Raw genomic sequence first — 24,634 nt, forward strand, 5'->3', positions numbered from 1 at the left:
CACGGTGGAGCGCTGACGGACGGCCATGAACTGACACACACACACACACACACACACGCACGCACACACGCACGCACACACACACACACACTTTGCCAACAGAGAGTGTTGCTCTCTCAAACAAGCATGCTGTTTTTAATCTTCACTTTTAGTTATGCCACGAAATGCAACAATATAATTTGTCATCCACTTGTGTAACTTGGGCTCCAAACCTCCTAGTAGGAGAATGGGGGGCTCTTACAATAACACAAAGGAACGTAAACACAGGAGACAGGGGGTTCCAGACAGAACTTCATAAGACAGAAGGAGGGGGTATGCAATAACATAATAACGCTACACTGTCCATAAAAACGGGAAGTATTTATGTAAGCTGCTCGGTTAAGGGTTACAAACCAATGGTTGCCGCCATTTAGTGGGTTTCTCTCTTGACCCAGTCTCTTCTCTCCCTCTTCTTTCCTTTACTTCCCATGAAAAAACCCAAAGCCAGTAAACATAGATTGGCTGTCCAGCTTCCTGGCTTCCCTCCTGTTTTGATTGCTGCTGGTTTGGAATTGGGCCAGTCTGTCAGAAAGAGCCCCATTCAATCGCCTAACTTATGTTGCCCTCCATACTGGTCTATAAAGGTCAACTACCATAAGACCATCTATGCTCCCTTTCCTGGCTTTCTTTTAACCGTTTTGGCCGCCAGGATTAATTCATTCGCTGTAATTCACGCCAGGATTTCACCCCGCTTTACCCTTATTTTGAAGAGCCAAAACCCGCTACCGGATGTTACTTTTGTTACTTACACTGTATGTGGTGTCAGACCACATCCGGATGTGCCGCTCGGCGATCAGAAAAGACTACCGCGACGACTACAGCGTTGTTTTAAAACCTTGTTTTGACCAGAAATGCGATCTGGGACAAGGAATTGGAGATGAAGGCGATCGAAAGAAACAAGAGAGTGGCCGCGAGTGCGTGCAAAATTCAAGATGGCGCGCTCCATTGCTGTTGACAACCTCACCTAGCAACCCAATGCTAATGAAAGTACCATTATGACTTGATGCCGTACATCTACAGCAGGGTTACCCAATAGGGGAGGGGGGTCCCACATATAAATGGCATTAAATGGGGGTCAGTAGTCTATGCATGTCAAACTGGGCATCCTTTTCAAATGGGGTCTTGCCCTGAAAATGAATTTTCAGGGCAAGGGCTCGACCTCGACCTCGCACGTGCGGACTCTGCCCCCAGCCTGGTACCCTAGTCAAAATATTGCCCTTGAGGAAAATGTATTGGGCAACCCTGATCTACAGAAATGGCTGTAAGCGTGTTAAGCCCTCTAAATCTAAAGAGCTAAAGAGGACTGGCAAAGAGCTCGCCAATCCTCTATTTCTAGTTTTTCTACTATCCCCTCTGACACCATCACTATTCATAATAGGAAAAATACTGGCCATATCAATGGCTTTAGTCCAAGCCAATTCAAGTGGTTCTACCTACATAATGACAAGAACAACACTCTGGTCACTAAAGTGGCCAAGGAGTTGCTGTAACTTCAATTATATGCACTATTTTCTACCGTTGTGTGTGTGTGTGTGTGTGTGTGTGTGTGTGTGTGTGTGTGTGTGTGTGTGTGTGTGTGTGTGTCTAGCAGCAGAACCAATAATAGTGATGGCCGAAAGCACGGTTGACTGGGTGGGACAGTCCTGGCTTAGGTGCAAGTCAAGCCTCCTGCCAGGAATACAGACTCCTCCAAGAGAATGTATGACTCAGAGAGGGTGAGGGTGTATTGTGTGTATGTGACTGCCACAGTTAATGTGTGTTTTGGTGACATTAATGCACAGTGCCTCAGTAAAGGGCATGCTCTGGAAGACAGGGCCAACGAGTGATACCCTGTCAACTGGCATTTCTGTTTCTTGTTCTCCTGAAGTAGACGTGCGCACACACACACACACACACACACACACACACCAAAGTCAAACAAGGAAGGTTTGGTTTGTAGTCAGAAAAGCAGACCGACTGCCATAAGGTTTCATTTTTGTTGTGATGCAAGTCTTTACACTAGTCTACAAACTCCATAAATGTGCACAGCTTTAACTGAGGGGGGGGGGGGGGGGGTATACGCTATAAAACTCTCACAAACCTTGTCCCCTGCAGTGCCAAATACAAGATGCCACACACACACAGCAGAACTCTGCTATCCAATTGAGGATTTTTTAAACTATATGTTTTTTATAGCTATAGTTATAGTGCTCAGTGTTAACAGCCCTTTAGTCGTGGAATGTTGCGAGCAGAATCCAAGGAATCACCAGGGTGAGAATAGCATTTCTTAAGACATATATGGGCAGAAACAAATGCGAATGTGTGGGGTTAATTGGATGTTGTGTAAATGATCTATAGCGTTTTTTGTTAAACCAACACAGGCCGTATGGATTATCAACAAGGCGTTTGATGCTCACTGTCAAATGGTTGTCACATGACTTGAATTTGGTGAAGGAGAGTAAAAATGTATAAGTGAAAATAGCATTTGGCTCTGATTTGGGTAGAAAGCCCTCAAGTTATTAAAATGTTGGGTCTGTTAAAGTAGTAGCAAAAGACATGTCTTGGGTTTATTGGCTGCATGCATGGAAAGTTTGTTGATGAGCAGTTTGATAGATCAAGTCCGAAGTCCGGACTTGCATACACAAAACAGGCAAAAACATAATCTCCCCAAGTCTGGCAGAGATAATTAATCAAATGGGGTAAAACTGTAAAAATCACACCCATGTGAAGTGAGGGGCGGTCTTATCATACGTCATCTCACATCATCTCATTCTGGCCAATCACAATTTGCGTACTCACTTTTGTCTTCAAGGTTTGAGATTACACTTTTGTCTTCAATGTTTGTGTTACTTTTGTCTTCAATGTTTGTGATTACACACTTTTGTCTTCAATGTTTGCGTTTACACAGACCCTCAAAGCTGGACATAGGAGGGGCTAGCACCTCCCAAAAATGTTGGTCTGACTCTGCATCAATCCTGTATTCATATTGCATTATTTACTAGATAATTACTGCGACAATGTAGCAGCCATTAAGCAAGAGTTTAGTCGACGCTCAACGGTGATCTTTTTTTTCCTCCACACTCACAAAGAGCTTAAGTACAATCCTACCTATGACACATCTGAACTCAAGACTAAATGAGTTGTTTTCCACTCTTAAATTTGGAGTGGCAACTGCTGTGCCAGTAAAGAAATGACCAAATAAACAGTAAATCCTCTTAAAGCCAATTATAGCTGTGGGGCACAAACAAAGTACTCCATTACAACTGTCAAATAATTAAGCAGTTCAAGAAAGCAGTGGACAACAGCGATGGCTATTAGATGACATCATTTACAGAGGACACGCTCAAACACTGGCTGCAGTGTCTGGCAACCTGGGAATAAACAGTTAGTCCAACGTTACATTTACCACATTCACTAGGGGTGTAACGATGTAGTAACTGCATCGAAACAGCCATTTTAATTTCAAGAATCGAAGTATATAGAAAACTGCAACATTGACTTTGTATCGTATTCTATCGTTTTGCAATGCAAATATAATCGATTGAATCAATACTAAGTACTTGTGCTATGTATTTAGTCATTTCAGGGAGAGAAAAAAAAAGCAGGGATTAATTACTTTTCCATTCAATATCCCTACACTTGGTCTATCGATAAATGTGTGTATTCTCTGTGTTCATGTCAAGGTACAGGTTTGTCCATGCGTGTTCAAATATATTGTAATGTCTATGCATTTGCCAGAGAACCATTTACAGTGATAATTTTTCCCCCAGAGTGTTTGAAGTAAGAGTAAAATGGCCACTATTTGAACATGACTCGTTACTGCATGATTCAGGTGTATGTACAGTATGTGCATAGGTATAAATTAGGGCTGCATGATGGAGAAAATGTCATATCTCAGTATTTATGCCAAATATTGCGATATCAATACGATATTAGTATTGATAAAAAAGTGTGTTAGTGAGTTCGCTAACGCACTGGACCAGGGCTAGCAACAACGAAACGTAGCACAGTCGTCGTGACCAGTAGGGAGACGACTTCAACGTTGTTCAGCCATTCTGGGGGCTTGGTCTCGGCTCGTCTTATGCCTTCTCTTTCCTCTTCTTTTGCCATGTGCTCATCAAGGGGGTGGGGAGGCCTCTGGGAGCCAATTGTACCCACAGGGCCCCGAGCTTAGCAGGCACGGCAGTTTTCCACCGCCGTGTCCACACACAGTCCTTGGCCAGACCATGGGCAGCTCCCCTGGAGCCTGGCAGGGCTGCCCCCTACCACCACCACCACCACTCTGGCCACTGATGCAGAGCAGAGCACGGCAACATTGGCCAGCAGACATACCAATACACAAACACGCCAACAAACAAACGTCCAGACTCTCTAGTGGCTGTATGTAATGCTTAGGCACGGACCGCAGTCACAGAGCCGCGCAGGCAGCAAAACGGACAAACATTCTGTTGCACAGTGCCTTTCCCCGACGCACAATTAAAACACAAACAGGCCTGGACATGGAGCCGTGTACAGTAGAGATGGCCAATGTAATTGTTGTGGCAATATATCGCAATATTTTATTTCCCCAATACTGTATACTGTAGATACTCCACGCCGTAGTATTGTGATTCTATTGTGATGCAAAAGTTCCTGGAGTGGCATAAAACGACGTTATGGCGTTGACAGCGCATACATCCAAACAGAAAAGTCCTATAATCCGATTGCATTAAACAATGTTAACGACATTAAACTGACTTTATGCATGCGCATACCCTAGTCTAGTCTATAGCTAGTTTGCCTTCCAGTGATGCATCTTAATACATATCACATTATGAATTGCATCATAATATATTGTGATACAATGGTACCGTGACCCAAGTATCGTGATGCGCATACAGACATTCATCCTTAACACATGGAGCCCATCACTTCCTCTCCCAACTCTCCCTTTCCTATAATAAACACTCATCTGTGTACTATTAGGAAAGCAAGCAGCCCTCTCGGACACACGTGCACAGACACACACAAAGCTCACTCTGTGAAGCGCACACACACATGAACACTAATATGCTTGAAGAAGTCTCATGTGGCTACTAAGTGCTGACCTCTATACCGCCGTCCGTTTAGTCAGACACACATTAAATTAATTTTCACGCTACTATACTGCACCACTAATAATCGGAATGCTAGCTTCAGAATAAAAATGTTAACACCTTAATCGTAAGAGTCATGATCTGTTCTTAAGTCATTTTCGACCTGGTCAAGAGGGGGTGGTTTAAACCTTTTGAATGATAATCCATTCAACGGGAAGATATTAGTGTCTAATAAGGATAGAAACACTAATTCTGATCGTTTCTCTCAGGTTGGAATTATTTCTGTGCATGTTTGCCCCATATGGGTGTAACGGTGAAAATCTGCCTTAGAGTGGTCAATAGCTACCAGCACCTCACTTACATGTATATTATTATCAGAGAACCGGGGTTACAAGCATTACCTTAAATTACATTTCAAATATTCGTCAAATACCGCGATTAACTGCATGCATAGGGACACACATAGCTGTGTAATGGAGCGGAGGCACCGCTCAAAAAGTCATCAGCGAGAGAAAATAAACAAAGTGCTTTGACCTCTGACCTAAGAGGAAATGGAGGGGGTTCTGTCGGAACTGTTCAGTAACCAGCTAAACAGAACGTTACCCAACGTTATGGAACCTCCGGGGTATTTTAGCATGATCCCGCTTTCAAAAATCATCCTGACAAATAACGCGTGTAATCTAGGCATGTCATTCTTTCCATTCATGTTCTTCCGTTTGTATTGATGATTTTCAGTCCTTTTCTTCCCCTTTCCCCACCAATACCGACAGAGTACCAAGCTTGTGTCACATGTCTTGGTTAGGGCCCCGGCCATCAGGAAGCGTAAATACAGATTTAAAGGGATTTGTTTGCCCGAAAATGAATGCCACATGTGCAGGAACTCAGTCACGGCTCAGCACAACAGTTAAGACCAATAAGTGTGAGTGAAAGAATGTGTGTGTGTGCGTGTGTGCGCACAGTTTTTGCACATGTGTACATGCAGGGTAAGTGTGTCTGAACTCTGAATAATTGCGTGTATGTGTGCTCGCGCACAGTGGAGTTGAGGAAAACATGATTGGATGTGTAAGGAACAAGGTCTGGCTCGCTTCCAGTCAATGGCATGACAGGAAATGCATACAGCCTTAAACAAACAAAGCTTTTCCACTATAGGACAAACATTCTGTCTTGCGAATAGCATAATCTTGACAGGATAATTTGACAAAGGACAAATGTGCACAGAGTCACACACACGCGTCGCACGCCTTTACACACAGTGGCATGCAGTACACACTATGTGCACACACACACACACACACAGTGCTGGCCCAGAACCAGCACTGACGAGCAGCGTGCCAGATTGTGTCCCTAGGGAATACCGTAATGGATTAATAAATACCTCCACAAACGCTAAATGACCAAACTTCCTAGGTAGCAGCAGGCATGGCAAGCAACCAAAACCTCAAAGTTCCATCACTGCTTTAACAATACATTTTCCATCCCTTCAGTAAAACAGTAGGATGGGATGGGGTGTGTGTGGGGGGGGGGGGGGAGCTTCTGGGAAGAGCATGAATATGACAAACGGATAAAACTTCACTGGGCAGAAGTGTCAGTCTCAAACTGAAGTACAGTGCAATAAATCGAGTTTTGTTTAATACATTGAGTGGACAAAATGGGTAACGCTTGGGTGCCACGTGATGAGAAGCAAATCCACTATGACGCGAGTCCGGTTTTGGATTCCATCTTGGACGCTAAAGCAATAGCATCAATGCTAGTGAGTTAAAGTGAGGCCAATCCTTGCTCTAGAAAACGGCAATGTTCCAATCACGATCACTGCATATTCAGAAAGGACCTCTGAAGATTGCAGATCTGTTCAAAACCATGGACAGCAGTGTAGTTTCCAAGTAAAGAGCGTGCAAAGGTCGTGGCTAATACAGAAGCTAATGGAGTTCCAAAAATGAAACACAGCGAGGCTTTCTTATATCGATATCAAACACCTTAAGACGAGCCAACTCGTCATGAGCGCCCTGCGTAATTAATTTATAGGACGGGTATACCCGTGATTAGCGACACAATGTGTTAACGGGAACAATTAGGGCTTTTCAGTGCATTGCACATGGGAGGATGGCCCAGGATCTGAACTATAATGTGAACATGCAGGACCGGTCACGCCAAGAGCAGTGCACAACGTCTCTACGGGCAGTATTAATGCCATCCAATAGTAGAGGGGTGTTGATAATAGTCACTACCAGGGGGATGGAGGTCTCGTGTGGTGGCTCGTGTGTGTCTGTCAGAGCAGGCTTTAAGGCCCTACCCCCCAGGGGAAGCTTGAGTTACCACCAACACCCCCCCCCCCCCCCTTAGACACTTAACCCAATCTCCCTCCCCTTTCCCCTCCGCTACAGTGGAACCACCACAACTATTGTCTGCCTCCTGTCTCTCGCTCTTTGTGGCGCAAGGAAAAGAACACGACTGAAATAAATAATACATCGCACATTGAAGTGAAATCTACAATATTATGATTTTAATAAATCCCTGTCAAAAGAATAAACATAAGAGACCGCCTGTGGTATGTGGAGTCCAGACTGGGTTTCTTTTAATGGTAGAGGTATTGGCGGGTGTGTGTGTGTGTGTGGGGGGGTTAGACTGCGTGGAACCACCACCCCGAGGTCAATGTCGGACAACCTGAAATCACTGTGCGGTCGTACGGGGGGGGGGGGGGGGATGACCCTTCAGTCATCAGCCGAACAGACATCAGAAAATCTAGTGCAAATGGATGTTTGATCCACACCTTTTCAGTTTGTCTTTTTAATCCCATACTATACTGTACCTCCTGCCCCACTGTCTCTGGAGGGCCCTCCTATCCCAACATACTAGTCATAAACCAAGGCCGAGGCTGTGGCTGTGCGCACGCAGACACGCAGACACGCACCTCCCCTATTAATAGAGGTGGTGTTATGGCACCAGGAAAGAATTTAACACAAACTACCCAATCTGACAAACCTTTATTATTTATTAATTCCCCTCATTTTTACAAGCTGGAGAATTCAGTAATGTGCTGACTGCCGAGGCCTGTTGGCAGCATGGAGGACGAGGCAGGGGGATGAGGGGGGGGCTTGTTTTTCCAACCCTGAGGGACAAAAGGCCCTCTCAGGTAAGCGAGAATGTCCAGCACAGCGCTGGAAAAACCTTTTTTTTTTTTTTGTCAAGTAAAAGCATAAATACTACAGTGTAGAACTACTCCGTTACAAGTATAAGTCCGGAATTCAAAATGCACTCGAGTAGAAAGTACAAAAGTATTGACATCCGAGTGTACTTAAAGTACCCAAAGTAAAAACGTACTCATTACACAGAATGTCCCATTTAATGTATGAACATCTTTTGAAAATAGACGATCTACAAGTTCACAATGCGTCGCGACGCGTTTTGTAATAATAATCAAAATCTACAAAAGTAACGAGTAACTAAAGTTGCCGAATAAACATAGTGGAGTAAAAGCACAATATTTGGATCTGAAATGTAGTGGCGTAGAAGTAAAAGTACTGGAAATTGGAAAGACTAAAGTAATTTTGTACTTAACACATGCCAGGGAATTCTTCAAAATAGTGGCGCTAGAGTGCCAGCAGATGAGGCAAATTTTTCTCTGAAAAGCCCCGCCTTCCATTTCCCCCCCCAAAACCGTGAGGTATATATAATCTTCCATTACTACTTTACGCTGTAGTCTCTCTAGAAGCGTTTAAATTCCAAACGAGATGCTTCCTGAAGTCAGAAATGAAGACCGAACATTGCCCTTTTGGTCAAAACCATGGAGAGCACCGCAGATTTTGAGTTTTGAGCCTTTGTAGTCGGGCCGTAAAAAAGGAAGTGAACGGCAGTGCGCATGTGCTAAACACAATAAGATCGCTGAAGAAGGAAAGGATTTTTATAAAATGGTTTGAGATCAACAAAAGAGACCTAAAGATGTCCCAGGCACCCCGTGGTTTTGATTCTAAAGATGTGCATACACGTCATTAGCATAATTAGTGTTAAGTAAGTGTACTTAGTTACAGTACTTTCCGCCACTGGTCCAGCAGTTCCCGACTAGACCGCCCTTCCTTTTTCTCCTGCATCGTCTCCGTCTCCTCCTCCCCAGCTCTCCTGACCTACCGCCGGTCATGGCGGGCTGCATTCTCAGACACCCAACACATCCTCCTCCATTTTACAGCAAACATCATTTTAGCTGTGGTCTGGGTTTTATGGTCAGGCAGTTAAGAAAAAGAATAAAAATACCCCCAACTTTAATGCAAGGCAACTTTCTGAATTGACTGCAAAGTCATGCCCTGACGTATATCTGTTCACCTTCTTCTTCTTCCACTGGCCGCCGTGCTCCTCGTTCTGACGCACTGTGCTCCTCGTTCACGCCATCAGCTACTGAAAAATCAGACCCGTCTCTGAACTGAGCGGTGCAGGTTGTGTGTGTGTGTGGGTGGGTGTACGCTGCAGTGGTCAATGGGTCTGTGTGTGCGTGCGTGTGCGTGAGGCTGCGTAACAGTGACACGTGGTGATCAACCAATGCTATTGTTGTACTCATTTGGACACACATGGGGACGGACCGACGGACACAGATAGTTGGTAGTTGGAGCCATAGATATTTTTTTTTAAACATAGCCTCGTTGGGAGACATGTGTGTCGACGGGAGGGCGGAACAATTCACACTCTGGGGCAGAAGTGTGCCGGAAGTGTGGAAGGCACGCTACGCCACGCTGTCACTCAAGTGACTACTGGCCAATCACAGCGCAACTTTTCCCGGACTTGTCAACCCGAACGCCCGTTCTGTGACGCACGCGCACACTTGGCAAGCTTCCGCTCATGCTTCCACTATGCTTCGCAAGGAATCTGATTCTGGGGAATGCTTTGCCCCCTCTCGAGAACACACGCCCCCAGAGCCGGAAGAGGCGTCTACCTTTATAGGTCTATGGTTGGAGTGGGGCTTGCTGCAGATCCCCATCTGCAGCAAGCCCCACGGTAGGTGTCATGTATATTAACTGTACAGTACCTCGCTCTCATTACACTCGGAGGGAGAGTCGCCATGTATAGCCATCTGGTAGCTGGCGTACAGTGCCACAGACTGCTCATAGGACTCCTTGAACTGGGGGTCCTCAAAGTCGACCAGCACTAGCCTCACCTTTAGGGGGAAGGGGGATGGGAGGAAGGAAGGACGGATGGATGGTGGTTGGGAATGAGCAGTGGATGAGCAGACGAAAGGACAGTGCTATATGGATAATCACAAAAATTATGTGTGATGTAGTGTAATATTAAAGGTTTCATGACATTCATATTCATAAATCTTTCATTTGCTTTTTTTCTTTTCAACTGTGAACATTCAGTGGATTTTTCTGTGGTCTGGGGGTTTATTCTGTTCTGAAGCCTTTTGAGCTGCAATGAAAACAGGCCTCAACATTCATATATGGGATGTGTGGACTGTTACCTCACAGTCCACAGCCAAATCAGAACACTTGTTTGAGCCAGAAAACCCCACAGAAAATCTACTGAATGTTAAAAGTTCATGTTTTTTAGGGTACAATTGAGCTTTTTTTTAATGTTACCAGACCTTTAATAGAATAGGAAAGGTAGCGGGGAAGCAGGGGAAGGATGGGAGGTTTGTTCAATAGGAGGGCAAACATGGCAGGGTGAGGGTAAAGGTTTTAAAGAAAGGTTTTAGACAATGTCATACAAGTACTTTGACATCTTTCAGTATTGTACTGGTGCACATCACGTCTCCCAGTCCACCAGCCTGGTGATTTTATACTTCAGTTTGTACCGTTTGTTTTATACACTTTGAACCTCTTGATTCAATGCCTTAATGAGATGGTGGCATTTTGGAGATACCCAGTGGTGGAAAGTTACTAAGTACTTTTCTTTTTTTTTTACTTCTACTCCACTGCATCTCTGGTCCAAAATATTGTACTTTGTACTATTGTACTTTAGTTACTAGTTACTTTGTAGATTTTGATTATTATTATTACAAAACATACAGTAACCACTTCAGCCCTACATACATTTTGGCCAAAATAGCCGATCTACAAGCTCAAAATGTGTCGCATCGCGACACATTGTGAGTTTGTGAGCTTGTACTGTAGCTTGTAGATCCACTATTTTCAAAATGTGTATACAAATGGCACCTTCTGCATAGTGGGTACTTTCTACTTTTGGTACTTTTAAGTACCGGTACATTTTGATGCCAATACTTTCTTACATTTTGAATTCCGGCTTTTACTTGTAAAGGAGTAGTTCTACATTGCAGTATTGATACTTTTACTTAAGTAAAAACCTCAAGTACTTTTTGTCCACCACTGGAGAAACCTAAAACGGGAGGATTCCGGGAGACTGAGTACAGTAACAGTGCTTGCCTAGCGATGGAAATGTCCAGGATTCCTTGAAGATGAGGCTAGTGCAGCGCCCAGCTTCCAACCTTATATCACAGTTCAAGGGCCTCTCCGAGAAGGACAAAGGGACTAACAAATTATAGTGAGGGTGAATAAAGGTGATGAGGGGGTAATATAAAATATATATATAAATGGAGTAACATGCAACAATAAAGGCTCCGGAGCAAAGACTAGACAACTGGAGTTCTTAAATGCAATGAAATGAAATTAGACTCAAGTTTCCCCCCCCCCCCCAAAGATATTTAGTGTGACAGGCAAAAAGATTATGTTAGGATGGTGTGTGTGTGTGTGGGGGGGGGGGGGGGGGTGGGCACAGAGGGAGTGAATTTGTGCCAGCAGGAGGGCGCGGCCGACTAGCAACCCCCCACCCCCGACCCTTTAAAAAAAAAAGCCTCAACGGCTCAAGACTAATGACCCTGCCTGCCAACTGGGGCCAACGCAGACACCTGTAGAAACACTGCTTTCACCCACAGCGTATGGGAACGGTTTCAACTCCAATTTCCTTTCCTTTCTAAAGCCGTCTTTCTCCCTTTTCTCTCTCTCTCTCTCTCTAAAAGACACGCAAACACTTGTTTTCTTCCCTCTCTTGAACATTCCCGTCTTCCATTTTCAAAGCAATTCATTCACATCGATTCCTCCTACGCAAAGTACATTCACTTTTCCTCCCCTTTTACCAAAAATGCATATAAATATGAAGGGAAAAAAAAAAAAAAAAAAAAGAATACAGGTAAAAAAGAAAAAACTGAAATACATAGTTTAAAAAATCTTAAATGTAAAATATTGTATATAAAAGAATGATCTGAAAAGAATAAATGAAGACCCGTAGTATCCAAACATTATCCAATCTCTTATCTCTGCCTGGGACGGGTACCCCTAGAGCAGGTTGACCTCTGATCCCCCCTCACCACCACCCTCTGACCTGGCTCTCGGTGGGCTTGTTTGGAGGGTCCTTGTGAATGTCCATCTGGTAGAGTTTGTACACCTGGTAGGAGGCGTCGAAAGACTCTTTGAACTGTGGACTAGGGGGGCTGGAGCGCACTAGCCTCACCTTCAAATTCAAAAACAGAGGAACGGGCAAAACATTGATTTTGACAGCAAACTAAAAAGATTTTAGTTTTAGTCATAGTCTCTTGAATAGTTTTCGTCGTAGTATTACTGGCTGATACAGATCCTGCAATGAGGGGCACATCATCACAAATCACATGGAGGGACGACGTGAAAACTTAAGAGTAATGGGGTCTGTGTGGAGACAGACGAAAGCACACCCTCCTTGTTGCGTAGGCTGCCAAATAATAACGTATACTTGGCCGTGCGGCGGTGGCAATAGCCAATCTACAAGCTCACACCGCATCACGTTGCGATGCATTGTGAGCTTGAAGATCGGCAATGTATGCAGAGCAACACTGCCGTACGTCAGTCTACTCTAGACCCAAGCTAATTTGGAAAAATGTCACCTTTACCGAAACGCACCAAATAGCGATGTCTGCATTTATATTATTAAATATTGCACTCATAGCATGCAGCTTATGAGCTATACCACATTTAATACATGGGCCTGCAGCTGTTTCTTCACGGCTGTGACTTGAGGGAAGGTGTGTTCTGTCCATCTCCATCCATAGTGACAAGAAGAGTGACAGACAGGCAATTTATGACGAGTATGTACGAGTGCCACTGCGTACTCGCGCATAGATTTAACCCCATTTCCAGTGCTTCACCATGTCGGAAGAATAAAGTTTGATTTCTGCTCATTATGACTCTGAAGCGATGTTTTAAGGGCTATTCTTGTAAGTAGCTGTAGAGAGCAAACATAGAGTATTTCATCAAAACTCTCATTGGACCGTTTTATTTGCTCCGTATTTAGGATGTGTGGGGTGCATGCCACGACATGTACAGGCCGCTGTTGCAATGCAGGGATAATGTCCAGATGCAGAGCATTTTAATGCTCTGAATGGGGCGTGCGCCACATATACATAACAGGCCATTGTTGGGATGCAGGGATGATGTCCAGATGCAGGAGCATTTTATATGCCGTGTCCACACGAAGCCGTTTATGTTGGGATATGGGCCACCATTCCAATGACTGTGCATCCCTAGTTTTGGAATAAAGAGGCATTGCTTTTTTTCAAATTCAGTGTTTATATGCCTTTTTCGGTCATCGGCAATAACATAAATTTATTATAGTGAATATCGGCCATAAATCTCATATCACCCATCCCTAATGAGAAGTCCATGATTACATTGTTTCAGTTAACAATTTATGCTGATAACATGCACCAGGACATTAGAGCACAGCAATGACTGATGGGCTGGGTGTTAATGAACGCTGCGTGTGAGTGCCAGTGTGGACACTGGACAGGATATCCAAAAAACTATTTGTGGACACACTGCGTTCACACTGGCAGACACAAAGCTACAGTCTCTACTGTTCATTTTCAATGGAAGCAGCGACATGGAAGATACAAAGCGACGCCCAGCACTTGTAGCTGCTACAAAGCTACAGTCCAAGTTGAGTTGGCTTCAACTACAGCTACAAAACGACCAAGTGTTGTTTAACCATATAGCCAAAACTCTTCACACTAAACGAAACGAATTATTTCTGTCAATCAGTTTCGTGTTCTTTTTAACCCCAGGCTTTATAGTTTTCTCGCTCATAGTGGCCGGACGCAACAACAAGCATGCTGTCGACGCTTAAAACAACGACAGATATACTATGTCGCTTTGTATCTTGTTTTGTATCTGCCCGTGGGAACACAGCATTACATAGGCCACTGTGTAATGCTGAATAATGCCCAGATGCAGAGCATTATTTTTTAATGCTCTGAATGGTGTGCGTGCCACTTGTACAGGCCACTGCTGGGATGATGCCCAGATGCAGAGCGTTTTTTTTAATGCAGCGGTATAAATCAAGCTTTAAAAAGGGGGGAGGATCAGAAGCAAGTCTATAACAGGAAGCCAGAGCGACGTGGAAAGAATAACTTTGCAGAGTGTTGGGTAGTGTCACACAGATATGAGCAAGAGTTCATCTTCCACATCCTCCCACTCAAGTTTTAATTAACCATCTTCTGGTGTTTGGAAAGCTTTTGTTGGCCCAAGGAGCCAGCGCCGTGAGGCTGCTCTGGAAGGACAAGGTTGCGGGGGGAATTGAACCAGGGGGTTTGTTTGAATTGGACCTGGGTTAGATAGACTCTCATATGACTGCTTGGCATCCACGTCCGTTTGTCAAACAAAGATGGCTGGGGACCTTTACGTAAAAGATAATACTTGGGTTAGGTTTTTTTTTTAACTCAAAGAGATATCCTTTAATAGGCTGAATTATTTTTGTTCAGCCAACCTAGCTTGGCTAAATCGGGAACAAGTCTCATAACGGCCGTGTGATACTACTACACTCACAGGCTAATATGGCACCGGCCTCAAGGTTTGTTGAAATAACGCTGCGTTATACAGCTTTAATTAAAATGAGATACTGGCCTGCGAAAGCTTTATATGAAAATCTTACCCAACCCAAAACTTCACATCCTGCTCTCTCTGTAAAAAGGCACAATAAATATTAAAGTATAGAATGTTTAGGTCAAAATAAACAAGACTGACGGCTATAAGGAGGGGGAGCCAACATAACATGAAAGATGTATGAAGTAATAACGTGAAGAAAGAGGGCAGTGTGTGGAGGAACCAGTAGATTCCTGGGAAATTGGTTGGTGTTCAGTTCCACACTTCCCTGAGGTTCCCGAAGGCCACCATGTCCTAAATTGCATGGTCACAGTGACCCCTAGTGGTTGCTAACGTCAACTACATCTACATTCCGGGGTCAGGAAGGACACAGATTTACTGTCAATGATGACCACTGTGACCAAACAAAAGTCCTATCAAAGACGGTGGTGCCAGCAGCCCTTCGTAGGACTTCCATAGACCACAGCAGTGTTGATTTTGAGAGCACATTTTTATTTTAGTTTGAGTCATACTCAGTCTTTTGAATGGTTTATTTGGGTTTTAGTCACATTTTAGTCACCTGGAATGTTTTAGTGTTGGTCTAGTTTTGGACGACTAATATCAAAGATTTTAGTCGATTAAATCCATAGTTGATTTAGTTGACTAAAATGTGTTTTGGCGGGACTTGATGCCGTCGTAATGGCAGATTTTACACTCGCTGAAAGATCTGCTATTTTAAGCATGCAACCTAATGTAAAATGACTTTTACTTATACTGGATCGCTTGTCCACTAGTCCCTTCCTAACATTTTAGTCTAGTTTTTATTTGTTGACGAAATTGTCAATATATTTAGTCATCATAGCTTAGTTTCCAGTTAGTTTTACCATTTAGTTTTCGTCGGTGACAAAAAGGTAGTTGACGAAAATAATTCATCATAGTATTAGTCGCCGAAATCAACACTAGACCACAGGTCACTTTATGGGCCATAGTGGTGGGCCCCTGCAGCCTTGACCACAGGAAAGGAGGCCCCTAATAACCTCTTTCCCTTTATCTCCTTTTCTCTCGGGTCTCCGTTTTCAGCGAGGCCATGTTTATACCACAGGCGGCTCTCTCTCATTAATGTGCTGGGCACATTAGTCATGCAGCTTGACATGTTAAACACTCGAGTTTATGATCGAATCTAGTGCCTAGAGTCGAGTGCTTTTAATTGCTCTGCTGTAAACAGGATTTTAAAAGAAGAGGATGTTTTGTTTTTCAACCTGGGTCCTATTTTCTTAGTTGTGGCCATCATTCTTTTTTAAACGCTCCTTTCATCAAACCAGATTAAACTTGCATTTAAAAAAAGCGTGCTCATGTAGCATTTCTACATTTCATTAAGCTTAACGTGAGCAATAATTAATTGATACTTTTGCTTACTCTGCTGCCAAAAGGCATTCGGCCCACACAGAAGTGAATGCTACCTGAAGTCTACCGAGGAGAATAGAGGAGGGTGTATGCATTACAACAGGGGTGGGCAACTTTGACAATGGAGACAGAGCCACTATATTTCCACACTCACTCCAGAGGGCCACACTGCATTACTGTCGTAGCAAAAATAGCTGATCTACAAGCTCAAAAAAGCTCAAAACGCGTTTTGTAGATCTTGTAGATCAGCTATTTTTGCTATATTTGAATTGAAATCCTGCTATTTTGGAATTGGAATCCTGAAAAGTAACCTTTTTATTTAATTTCAAATGCATTTAGTTATAGCTATGTAAACTTTATGAACTAAATACAAATATATTGGACATTAAATAAAAAGCAATAACTACTATTAGCTGAAATCAATAATATATCAGTATTCTGGTATTAACCTGTGGGCCGCATTACGTGATGGTGAGGGCTGCATGTGGCCCCCGGGCCGCCAGTTGCCCATGTATGCATTAAAACAGGATTCTATAGAACAGTGGTTTTCAAACCTTTTTGTATCAAGGCCATAATGTATTGTATCAAGGCCCATACTGTATTGTATCAAGGCCCATAATGTATTGTATCAAGGCCCATAATGTATTGTACCAAGGCCCATAATGTATTGGGCACTTGAGCCACGGATTAGATGAGATTTAGGCCACTTTTAGACGGCAACGGTCTCCAGATAAAACATTTCATTCAGCTTTTAGATAGACCAGTCACCCATGTACCACTAGGTGGCGGTGACGGACTGCCAGATAGACCAGTCACCCATGTACCACTAGGTGGCGGTGGCGGACTGCCAGATAGACCAGTCACCCATGTACCACTAGGTGGCGGTGACGGACTGCCAGATAGACCAGTCACCCATGTACCACTAGGTGGCGGTGACGGACTGCCAGATAGACCAGTCACCCATGTACCACTAGGTGGCGGTGACGGACTGCCAGATAGACCAGCCATCCATGTACCACCGTGCTGTACGGTTTGTTTACAACTTTACATCATGGTTAACATTCACCATCGCTAGTCACTTACATCTGTATTCGTAGGATGAGTGGGGCGAGGGAGTGCTTGCTCTTTCTAGGAACTCCAGATATCACCTACGGCTCTGCATCAATGTAATAATCACGTGCGTTGTGACTTGTGAGCCACGATGTCACAAGTTTTGCGGATTCATCGTTTTTCCCGTTTACATGGAGACGGGAGGGTACAGCGTTTTCAAAGATTTCCACTCTGAAAGGTGTTTTCACTTTGTTGCGTTTTCACCTCCTGAAAATGCCGTTCTCGTCTAAAGGGACACCAGCAAACGATACTTTACTTTGCCGTTTTCTATGAACACCGTTCGTGTGTGAAGGGGGTGTTAGCCTCTCAGACCCCCAAATTTTGTTGTTGGATAAGATTTTGACCACAATTCCATGCATTCCATGAAACCAAATGGACCCGTACAGGTCCATTTGTTTTCACTGTAGTTGAAGGAAATTAAAGCTGCTGATGCTAAACACTAATGCTAAACACTAATGAAGTGGTGCATTTTTGTGTGGCCAGTGAAAATAAATCAGTGTTGGAAAGAACATGGGACAGGTTGAAAAAACACCAGAAACAGAGACATAATTTTAACAATATTTTGTAAAGAGTAGTTAGTCAATAGCAGTGATGATTTTCACAGCAAATTTTGATTTTAGTATTAGTCATAGTCTCTTGAATGGTTTTTTTTGTCACCTGGAATGTTTTAGTGTTGTAGTTTTAGTCGATTAAATATCATATGATTTTAGTCGACTAAAATGTATTTTGGCGGGCCTTGATGCCGTCGTAATGACAGATTTTTACACTTGCTGGCCAAGCAAGAAAAAAGGGAGTATTTTTAGTATTAGTTGACGAAATCAACACTCACTAGTGTTAATACAATTTGTTAGAGCTTATTCAGTATCGATACTGAAGCCAGAGACTCAACGATTGAAGTAGATCATTTAGATGTAGCCTCTGTCCGACACGACTCAGCCATTTGTTGTTCAATAAGCATCTAACTGGGTCAAAACAGGCATCTTTTCAATTACCTGACTTGCAAAACTGACCTTCAATTACGGAAAGGATAACCTTGTGTATAGAGCCACTTAGGGGAAATTGAAAAGTACTCACGGGCAAATAAGCTAATTCAATTGAAATGAGCTGATAGGAGTCTACGCTGGCTAGTCTCAGGGGAGTAAGGGACGACGAGAGACAGACACTGTCTGGCTCATCACAGCATCTGGCTCACGTCTCGGCCCTGACCGAGGATGACGTCACCGTACCAACCTCAGCTCGGCATCTTGTGCCAGGGACCTTTCTCAAATCGTAAGCCCTTCCCGCAGCCAAAAGTTCATTTCCTTGTCCTCCAGAGCAAGGCAGAGAGAGTCGGGGGGCTGTGGTTTTGAATGTGATCAGAAGGGTAACTTGACCCAGTGTGTGTGGTGTGCTTGTCATTTTTGTTGAGTTCATGTTGGGAAGAGGCGGTTTTTCCACTTCGCTCTTGCCTGCCATCCTCTCCCCACACACATAAACACATGGTGAAGTCACTGGAACCAGGGAACGGGGGCTTTGTGAAATCTGCCCTCAGTGGTGCATGATTACAAACATTATGAAGACAAAGGATCACCCAGAACAAGTTCAAGGATAGCTGGATTTTTTCTTTTTGCAAACTGGCTAATGTTTGTTTTCCGGTCCAGCCACCGCTCACATGCTATGCCACAACGTGCTACAGTACATTCAGACAAACCAGACGGTTTGAGTACCTCAAGGCGATGAAGAGGGCTATCGGGCAGAGATTCAGCCATGAAATCCTCCAGGAGTTTGGGCTGGCAGGGTGTCGCTGCTGGGTCAGGGGGCGTGACGGGGGCAGGGACCCCCGGCCTCGTCTGCTTCTTTTGAAGACGACGCTCCTTCCTCAACTCCTTGGCCTTCCGGCAAGGCGGCCGGCCAGGATCCGCTCCGATTCCTGCACACGCGATAGATAAAAGAGACGGAAAGAAGAAGGGAAGAGCCGAGACTAAATACAATAAGGATATATTAACTCTTTTATTGCCAAGTACCCCCCCCCAGGGAAGTTATCTGCCAAGTATGAACAGGTTTGTACCTAAAGCATTAAACCAAATATGAAACGGTTTAGCCGAAGATCTGCTTTTAACATTGTCCCAGTTGCTAGGCAACGCCTCAGTCAGCCCCAGCACCAGGGTTTTTGCACACGGCCCCCATAGACCTCCAGTCAAAGTAGGATCTTCTATGCCTCGTATCTCTGAAACTACCGAGCGCTGTCCGTGGTTTTGATCATCCATCAGAGGTTCGGATGAGATTTGTGCATTTTCCATCGCATCGTTCTCGACATGTTAACGTTTTTGGCGAAAGGTAAACGGCACATGAGCTAATGAAAACATAAGCCGATCGTTACAATGTCGGCCTCTAAGCCGGAAAAGCGGAAATGACCAAATATAGAGAAATAGCCCTGGCAAGGCTTACCTACACTCTGAAGAATTAACAGAGACTAGTCCTACTGCTAGAGTGGAGAGAGGACATTGGTGAGGAAAGTTTCCAACAGCAGTAGGACTCGAAAAATAAGTCAACTTTTAATCCACTCTCTCCCCAAAGACAACCTAGGGCTATGGCGTTCTCCAGGCATTTTTCAAGGTGAGAGAACAGAAAGGGAAAAAAAGTTTTTAAAGAGGCAACATGAGCAGTTGTAACAAGATGGAGAGAGAGGGGGGGGGGAGAAAAAACTCAATTACTACCTTATGGAAGAGGAGAACAAGCTTCCCCTCTATGCCGTCTTCAGAATGAGACTTAAACACAGTAGTGAACAAGCTATTGATGAGTGCCACATTTGGGGGGGGAGCATTTTGTGGGTGTGAGGCCGTGTTTCCCATAGATTTGCCCCGTTGTTTGCATAAGGATCTAGTCTCCGTAGAAAACAAAAAAAAACAAAGCTCAGTGGAAGTCATTTTCTCTGCACCGATACTCATTATTTTACATTACATCATCGCTTAGGAAGCTCTCATAAAACAACATGAGATGAATTCGTTGACTCCCAGTGGCCTGTTGCATGCAGAATGTGTGTGTGTGTGTGTGTGTGTGTGTGTGTGCACAAGTGAAAAGAAGTCACAGTGACTTGTCAGTCATGATTACATAACATGACTTGAGATCGGAAGTGCAGGTTTTTGCCGAATACACCAGAAGCTGCTACATGTCTCTAAATAGTAACGCCGTTCTCAGTGGCCTTGTGGGTAGAGTATCCGCCCTGAGAGTGGGAGGTCGGAGTCCAACATACCAAAAAACTATAAAAAAGGTACGCAACGCCTGCTTGGTGGCGCTCAACATCAAGGGATACATTGGGGGTTAGTCCCTTGCGATTTACTAACGTCATGCCCAGGGGGTGTCTCTCTCACGCTACAGAAACATTGGCCACATGACTCAGGAACTGCTGATTCAGTAGACGCTACAAAAGAAAGGGCAAAAAGTAACGCACGCACGGGGTGTGTGTGTGTGTGCGCAATATATTAATATGCATAAAAAGATCTGCATTTCCATTCAAACGCCAGAGCAAAGCCATAGAATACAGTATTTAGTTCCCAGAAGAATGAAAAAGCAATCTGAAAATACAGTATAATACTGTTGAGCAACATGCAAACATTTGCACTGCATCTCAGACAGTTACATTGATGGCTGGTGTGTGTGTGTGTGTGTGCTCTCCAGAGAAGCACCAGGCAGTAACCCAATCTCTCCCTCCCTCCCTCTCTTTCTCTCCCTCCCTCCCTCCCTCCACCTCTCCCCCTCCCTCCTGGGCTGGTGCCAAGCCCTCCAGTGCTCCGGGCATCCCATGTCAACAGTTTACACGCCCACATCCTGTTTGGAGCAATAAGGAAACGAGAGCCATTTCCTGCTTGTCCCATTGCCAGCCGCCGCCACCGACCCACTCGCTCACCAACTTTCCCCTTTCGCAGACGTCACAGCTAGGAGCAGGACAACCCCCCCCCCTCCCCACCACACACACACACACACACACACACACACACACACACACACACACTTAAAAAAAAGGAGTGTGTTCAATGCCAGCATTCAACACACGAGTGTTAAGAGTCTGACGTTTTCTGCCTTGTGGCATTTCTAGTGTTGGCTCTTTGAAATTGTGTGCCCTGCGTAGTAAGTACGCACATCAGAGTAAAGAACTACGTCCTTCACGACAACATAACCCAGGGTTCATTACATGAGGCGGAATGGGCGACACGAGGCAGCACGGGCGAATGGAACGACTAAAGACTAAAGAGTTTTATTTTGCGTGCGGACGGGTGTCACGTACTGAAAATAGCCGATCTACAAGTGGTCAACAACATCACGACACTGGCGTGCAGTGTTGTGTCCGTTGTCGCAGTCTTCTGTTCCATTGCAACTTTCTGAAAAGTAAAAGTCTGCATCTCGCTCATGGAGCAAGATTATGAAAGCTACAATAAGTCAGTCCGACAAGCGTCTTGAGGAAGAGCATTACCTGCATCTTGCATAATAATCCACCATTTCCTCTGTTCATCTTCCATGGGTGAATGACCGGAGGAAGACGGGAGAATTTTAAGAGTGGACCGGAAACATTTAAAAAACAAAGATTCCACAGAGTGACAGTGTGGTGGATTGGTTATATTTTTGCTCTTGTATTGCGAGTGTAAACACACACCAGGAACCAGAACCCAGCAGTGTCTGGACTGTGTTCGCCACACTGTTTGACTCATCCCCAAACACATCAGCTCTTATCACCCATCAAGCTGTCCGGGACGGGTCCATCCCGCTCGCTAACTAGGATTGGCACGCACAATCGCACATGAACCAGATCATTTTCGTGATGCACGCACAAGTTATGAAACACGCGAGTGAATTAAACACGTGTGCATAATATTGCCACTACTGTAAATGAACTGTTACACACACAATACTTTCTCTCAAAACACCAGTGTTGATTTCGTCGACTAATTTCCACCATGATGAAAAAAGTCCGTCGACTACCTTTTTTTTCGCTGATGAAAACTAAATGGAACTAAATAAAAACTAAGCTATGATGACTACAACAAAGACTAAATATATTGACAATTTTGTCAAGAAATAAAAACTAGACAAAAAACTGGAAAATGGCAGATCACAATGAAGGTCACAATGCGTCGCGCTGCGATGCGTTTGCGAGCTTGTAGATTGGCTATTTTCAATCAGCCATTACGACGGCGTCAAAGCCCACCAAAATTAGTTGACTAAAACTAGACAACACTAAAACATTCCAGGTAACAAATGTGAACCTAGAATGAAAACTATTTTCTACTAACTAAAAATCAAAATTTGCTGTCAAAATCAGCACTGCGAAACACAGACAGCACAGACAGGTATTGTACTCTTGAGGAGACGCACAGACAGGTACTGTACTCTTGAGGAGACGCACAGACAGGTACTGTACTCTTGAGGAGACAGAGTGCAGCCCTGGTGAAGATAAAGTCTGACAGATGGGTTCCTGTGGAAGACGGATGCTCTCTCCCCTGTAGTTAACAGTTCATAAAAAAACACATCTCCCTCCTAGTTTCCCCCGCGCACACATTCAATTCTCCAAAGGTGCGCTCACATTTAAAGTGGCTGTAGCAGACACACTTTTTGCTCCCCTCCACACCATTATATACACGTCATGTATAAAACAGGCAAAGTGAATTTCCTTGTGCGGAGCAATAGCCACTCCATCTTCGGCGGGGTAGTGCCACTACTACTGGCATTTATGAGATGACAAAATGTTTCTGTCACCACCAACCCACTCGGGGGGGAAGGGGGGGGGGGGAGCTAATGCAGCTTGCAACAGTGAGATAAACAGATAGTTAAACACTAATTTGTGGTTCCCAAACTTTTTCATGTCAAGGACTTCAGCGATGCGTGCGGAACTCGACTTCGTCTCGTTCCTGACCGCATCACTGTCGTGGCAATAATCACGTTAAACCACACCCTCTCGTGTAATATTGCTTATTAGCCCGTGGACCCCTATTTGAAAATATATGCCAAGGACCCCTATAAGAGAAGCTGTTTATGGCTTTTAAGCAGTGATTGTCAACCAAGGAGCCCCAGTTTGACATGCATTAGGCTACGGGCCCCCATTTAATGGCATTTCTATCTCTGGGACCCCAATGCATATTGTGAAATCAATGTTAATTTAACTCTGAGAGTGTACAAATGGAACCAAATGGACCCAATCTCAGAGTTACAGACCCATAAGGGTCCATTTGGTTAGAAACTATCATTTAGCTGCCTCAAGGACCCCTAGGGGTCCCCGGACCCCACTTTGGGAACCCATGCTCTAAGCCATCAATCTCTTATATGGATAAACTTTTACATGCCATGCGTGTGCAGTAACGGTACAACCGTCGCCTTCCATAGCGTTGTTCTACCTGCAGGGGTGTCTGTCTGCCCTCTGGGAGTGTTAATGTTGACTGCAGTGTTGATTTTGACAGTAAAGTTAGATTTTTAGTTTTTGTCATAGTCTTTTGAATAGTTTATTTAGTTTTAGTCACATTTTAGTCACCTGGAATGTTTTCGTGTTCTAGTTTTAGTCGACTAAATCTACAGTTGATTTAATCGACTAAAATGTATTTTGTCGGGCCTTTATGCTGTCATAATGGCTGATTTTACACTTGCTGAAAATAGCAGATAGCTTGTAGATCAGTTGCTGAAACACTTGCTGAATCTTGCTGCACTTGCACTAGATCTGCTATTTTCAGCATGCAACCAAGCGTAAAATGTCCTTCTCCACTAGCCCCTTCCTAACATTTTAGTCTAGTTTTTATTTGTTGACAAAATTGTCAATATATTTAGTCTTAGTTTTAGTCATCATAGCTTAGTTTACATTTAGTTTGTCAGTGAAAAAAGATAGTCAACATTTTTCATCCTAGTATCAACACTGGTCGACTGAACTGAACAGTAGTGCCGTCTGCAAGTACTTCACAGAATGAAGTCACATGGGAATGGGAATGTTTGTGTGTGTGTGTGTGTGTGTGTGTGTGTGTGTGTGTGTGTGTGTGTGTGTGTGTGTGTGTGTGTGTGTGTGTGTGTGTGTGTTCTCTGTGAAGGCACATAACGACCTCAGTCTCTTGATTTGAACCCATTTAGACCTGAGCTCGATTCTACAAAATGTCTTCTAAATCATGACAGTTTTCTGAAAAACCTTCTGTTTCTACATCAGTGGTGCTCAACCGTTTTCATGTCAAGGACCCCCAGGATTATCTG

General features: G+C 44.1%; 1 protein-coding gene across 4 annotated transcripts in view; it reads right to left on the minus strand.

Annotated features, from left to right (window-relative positions):
* Positions 1–24,634, minus strand: part of ate1 (arginyltransferase 1) — a 116,281-nt gene that overhangs the window by 75,603 nt on the left and 16,044 nt on the right. For 2 of the 4 annotated variants that reach the window (XM_083775253.1, XM_083775251.1), the window contains exons 6-7: positions 19,141–19,343; positions 10,105–10,233 (exon numbers count right to left, since the gene is read on the minus strand). In XM_083775253.1, the coding sequence (XP_083631379.1) occupies positions 10,105–10,233; positions 19,141–19,343 (332 nt within the window). Of the gene's footprint in view, positions 1–10,104; positions 10,234–12,413; positions 12,543–19,140; positions 19,344–24,634 lie in introns of all 4 variants that reach the window. The other 2 variants (XM_083775252.1, XM_083775254.1) reach the window with 2 other exon arrangements.

This window comes from Protomyctophum parallelum (genome assembly GCF_964188405.1).
Source record: "Protomyctophum parallelum genome assembly, chromosome: 10".
Lineage (NCBI taxonomy): Eukaryota > Metazoa > Chordata > Actinopteri > Myctophiformes > Myctophidae > Protomyctophum > Protomyctophum parallelum.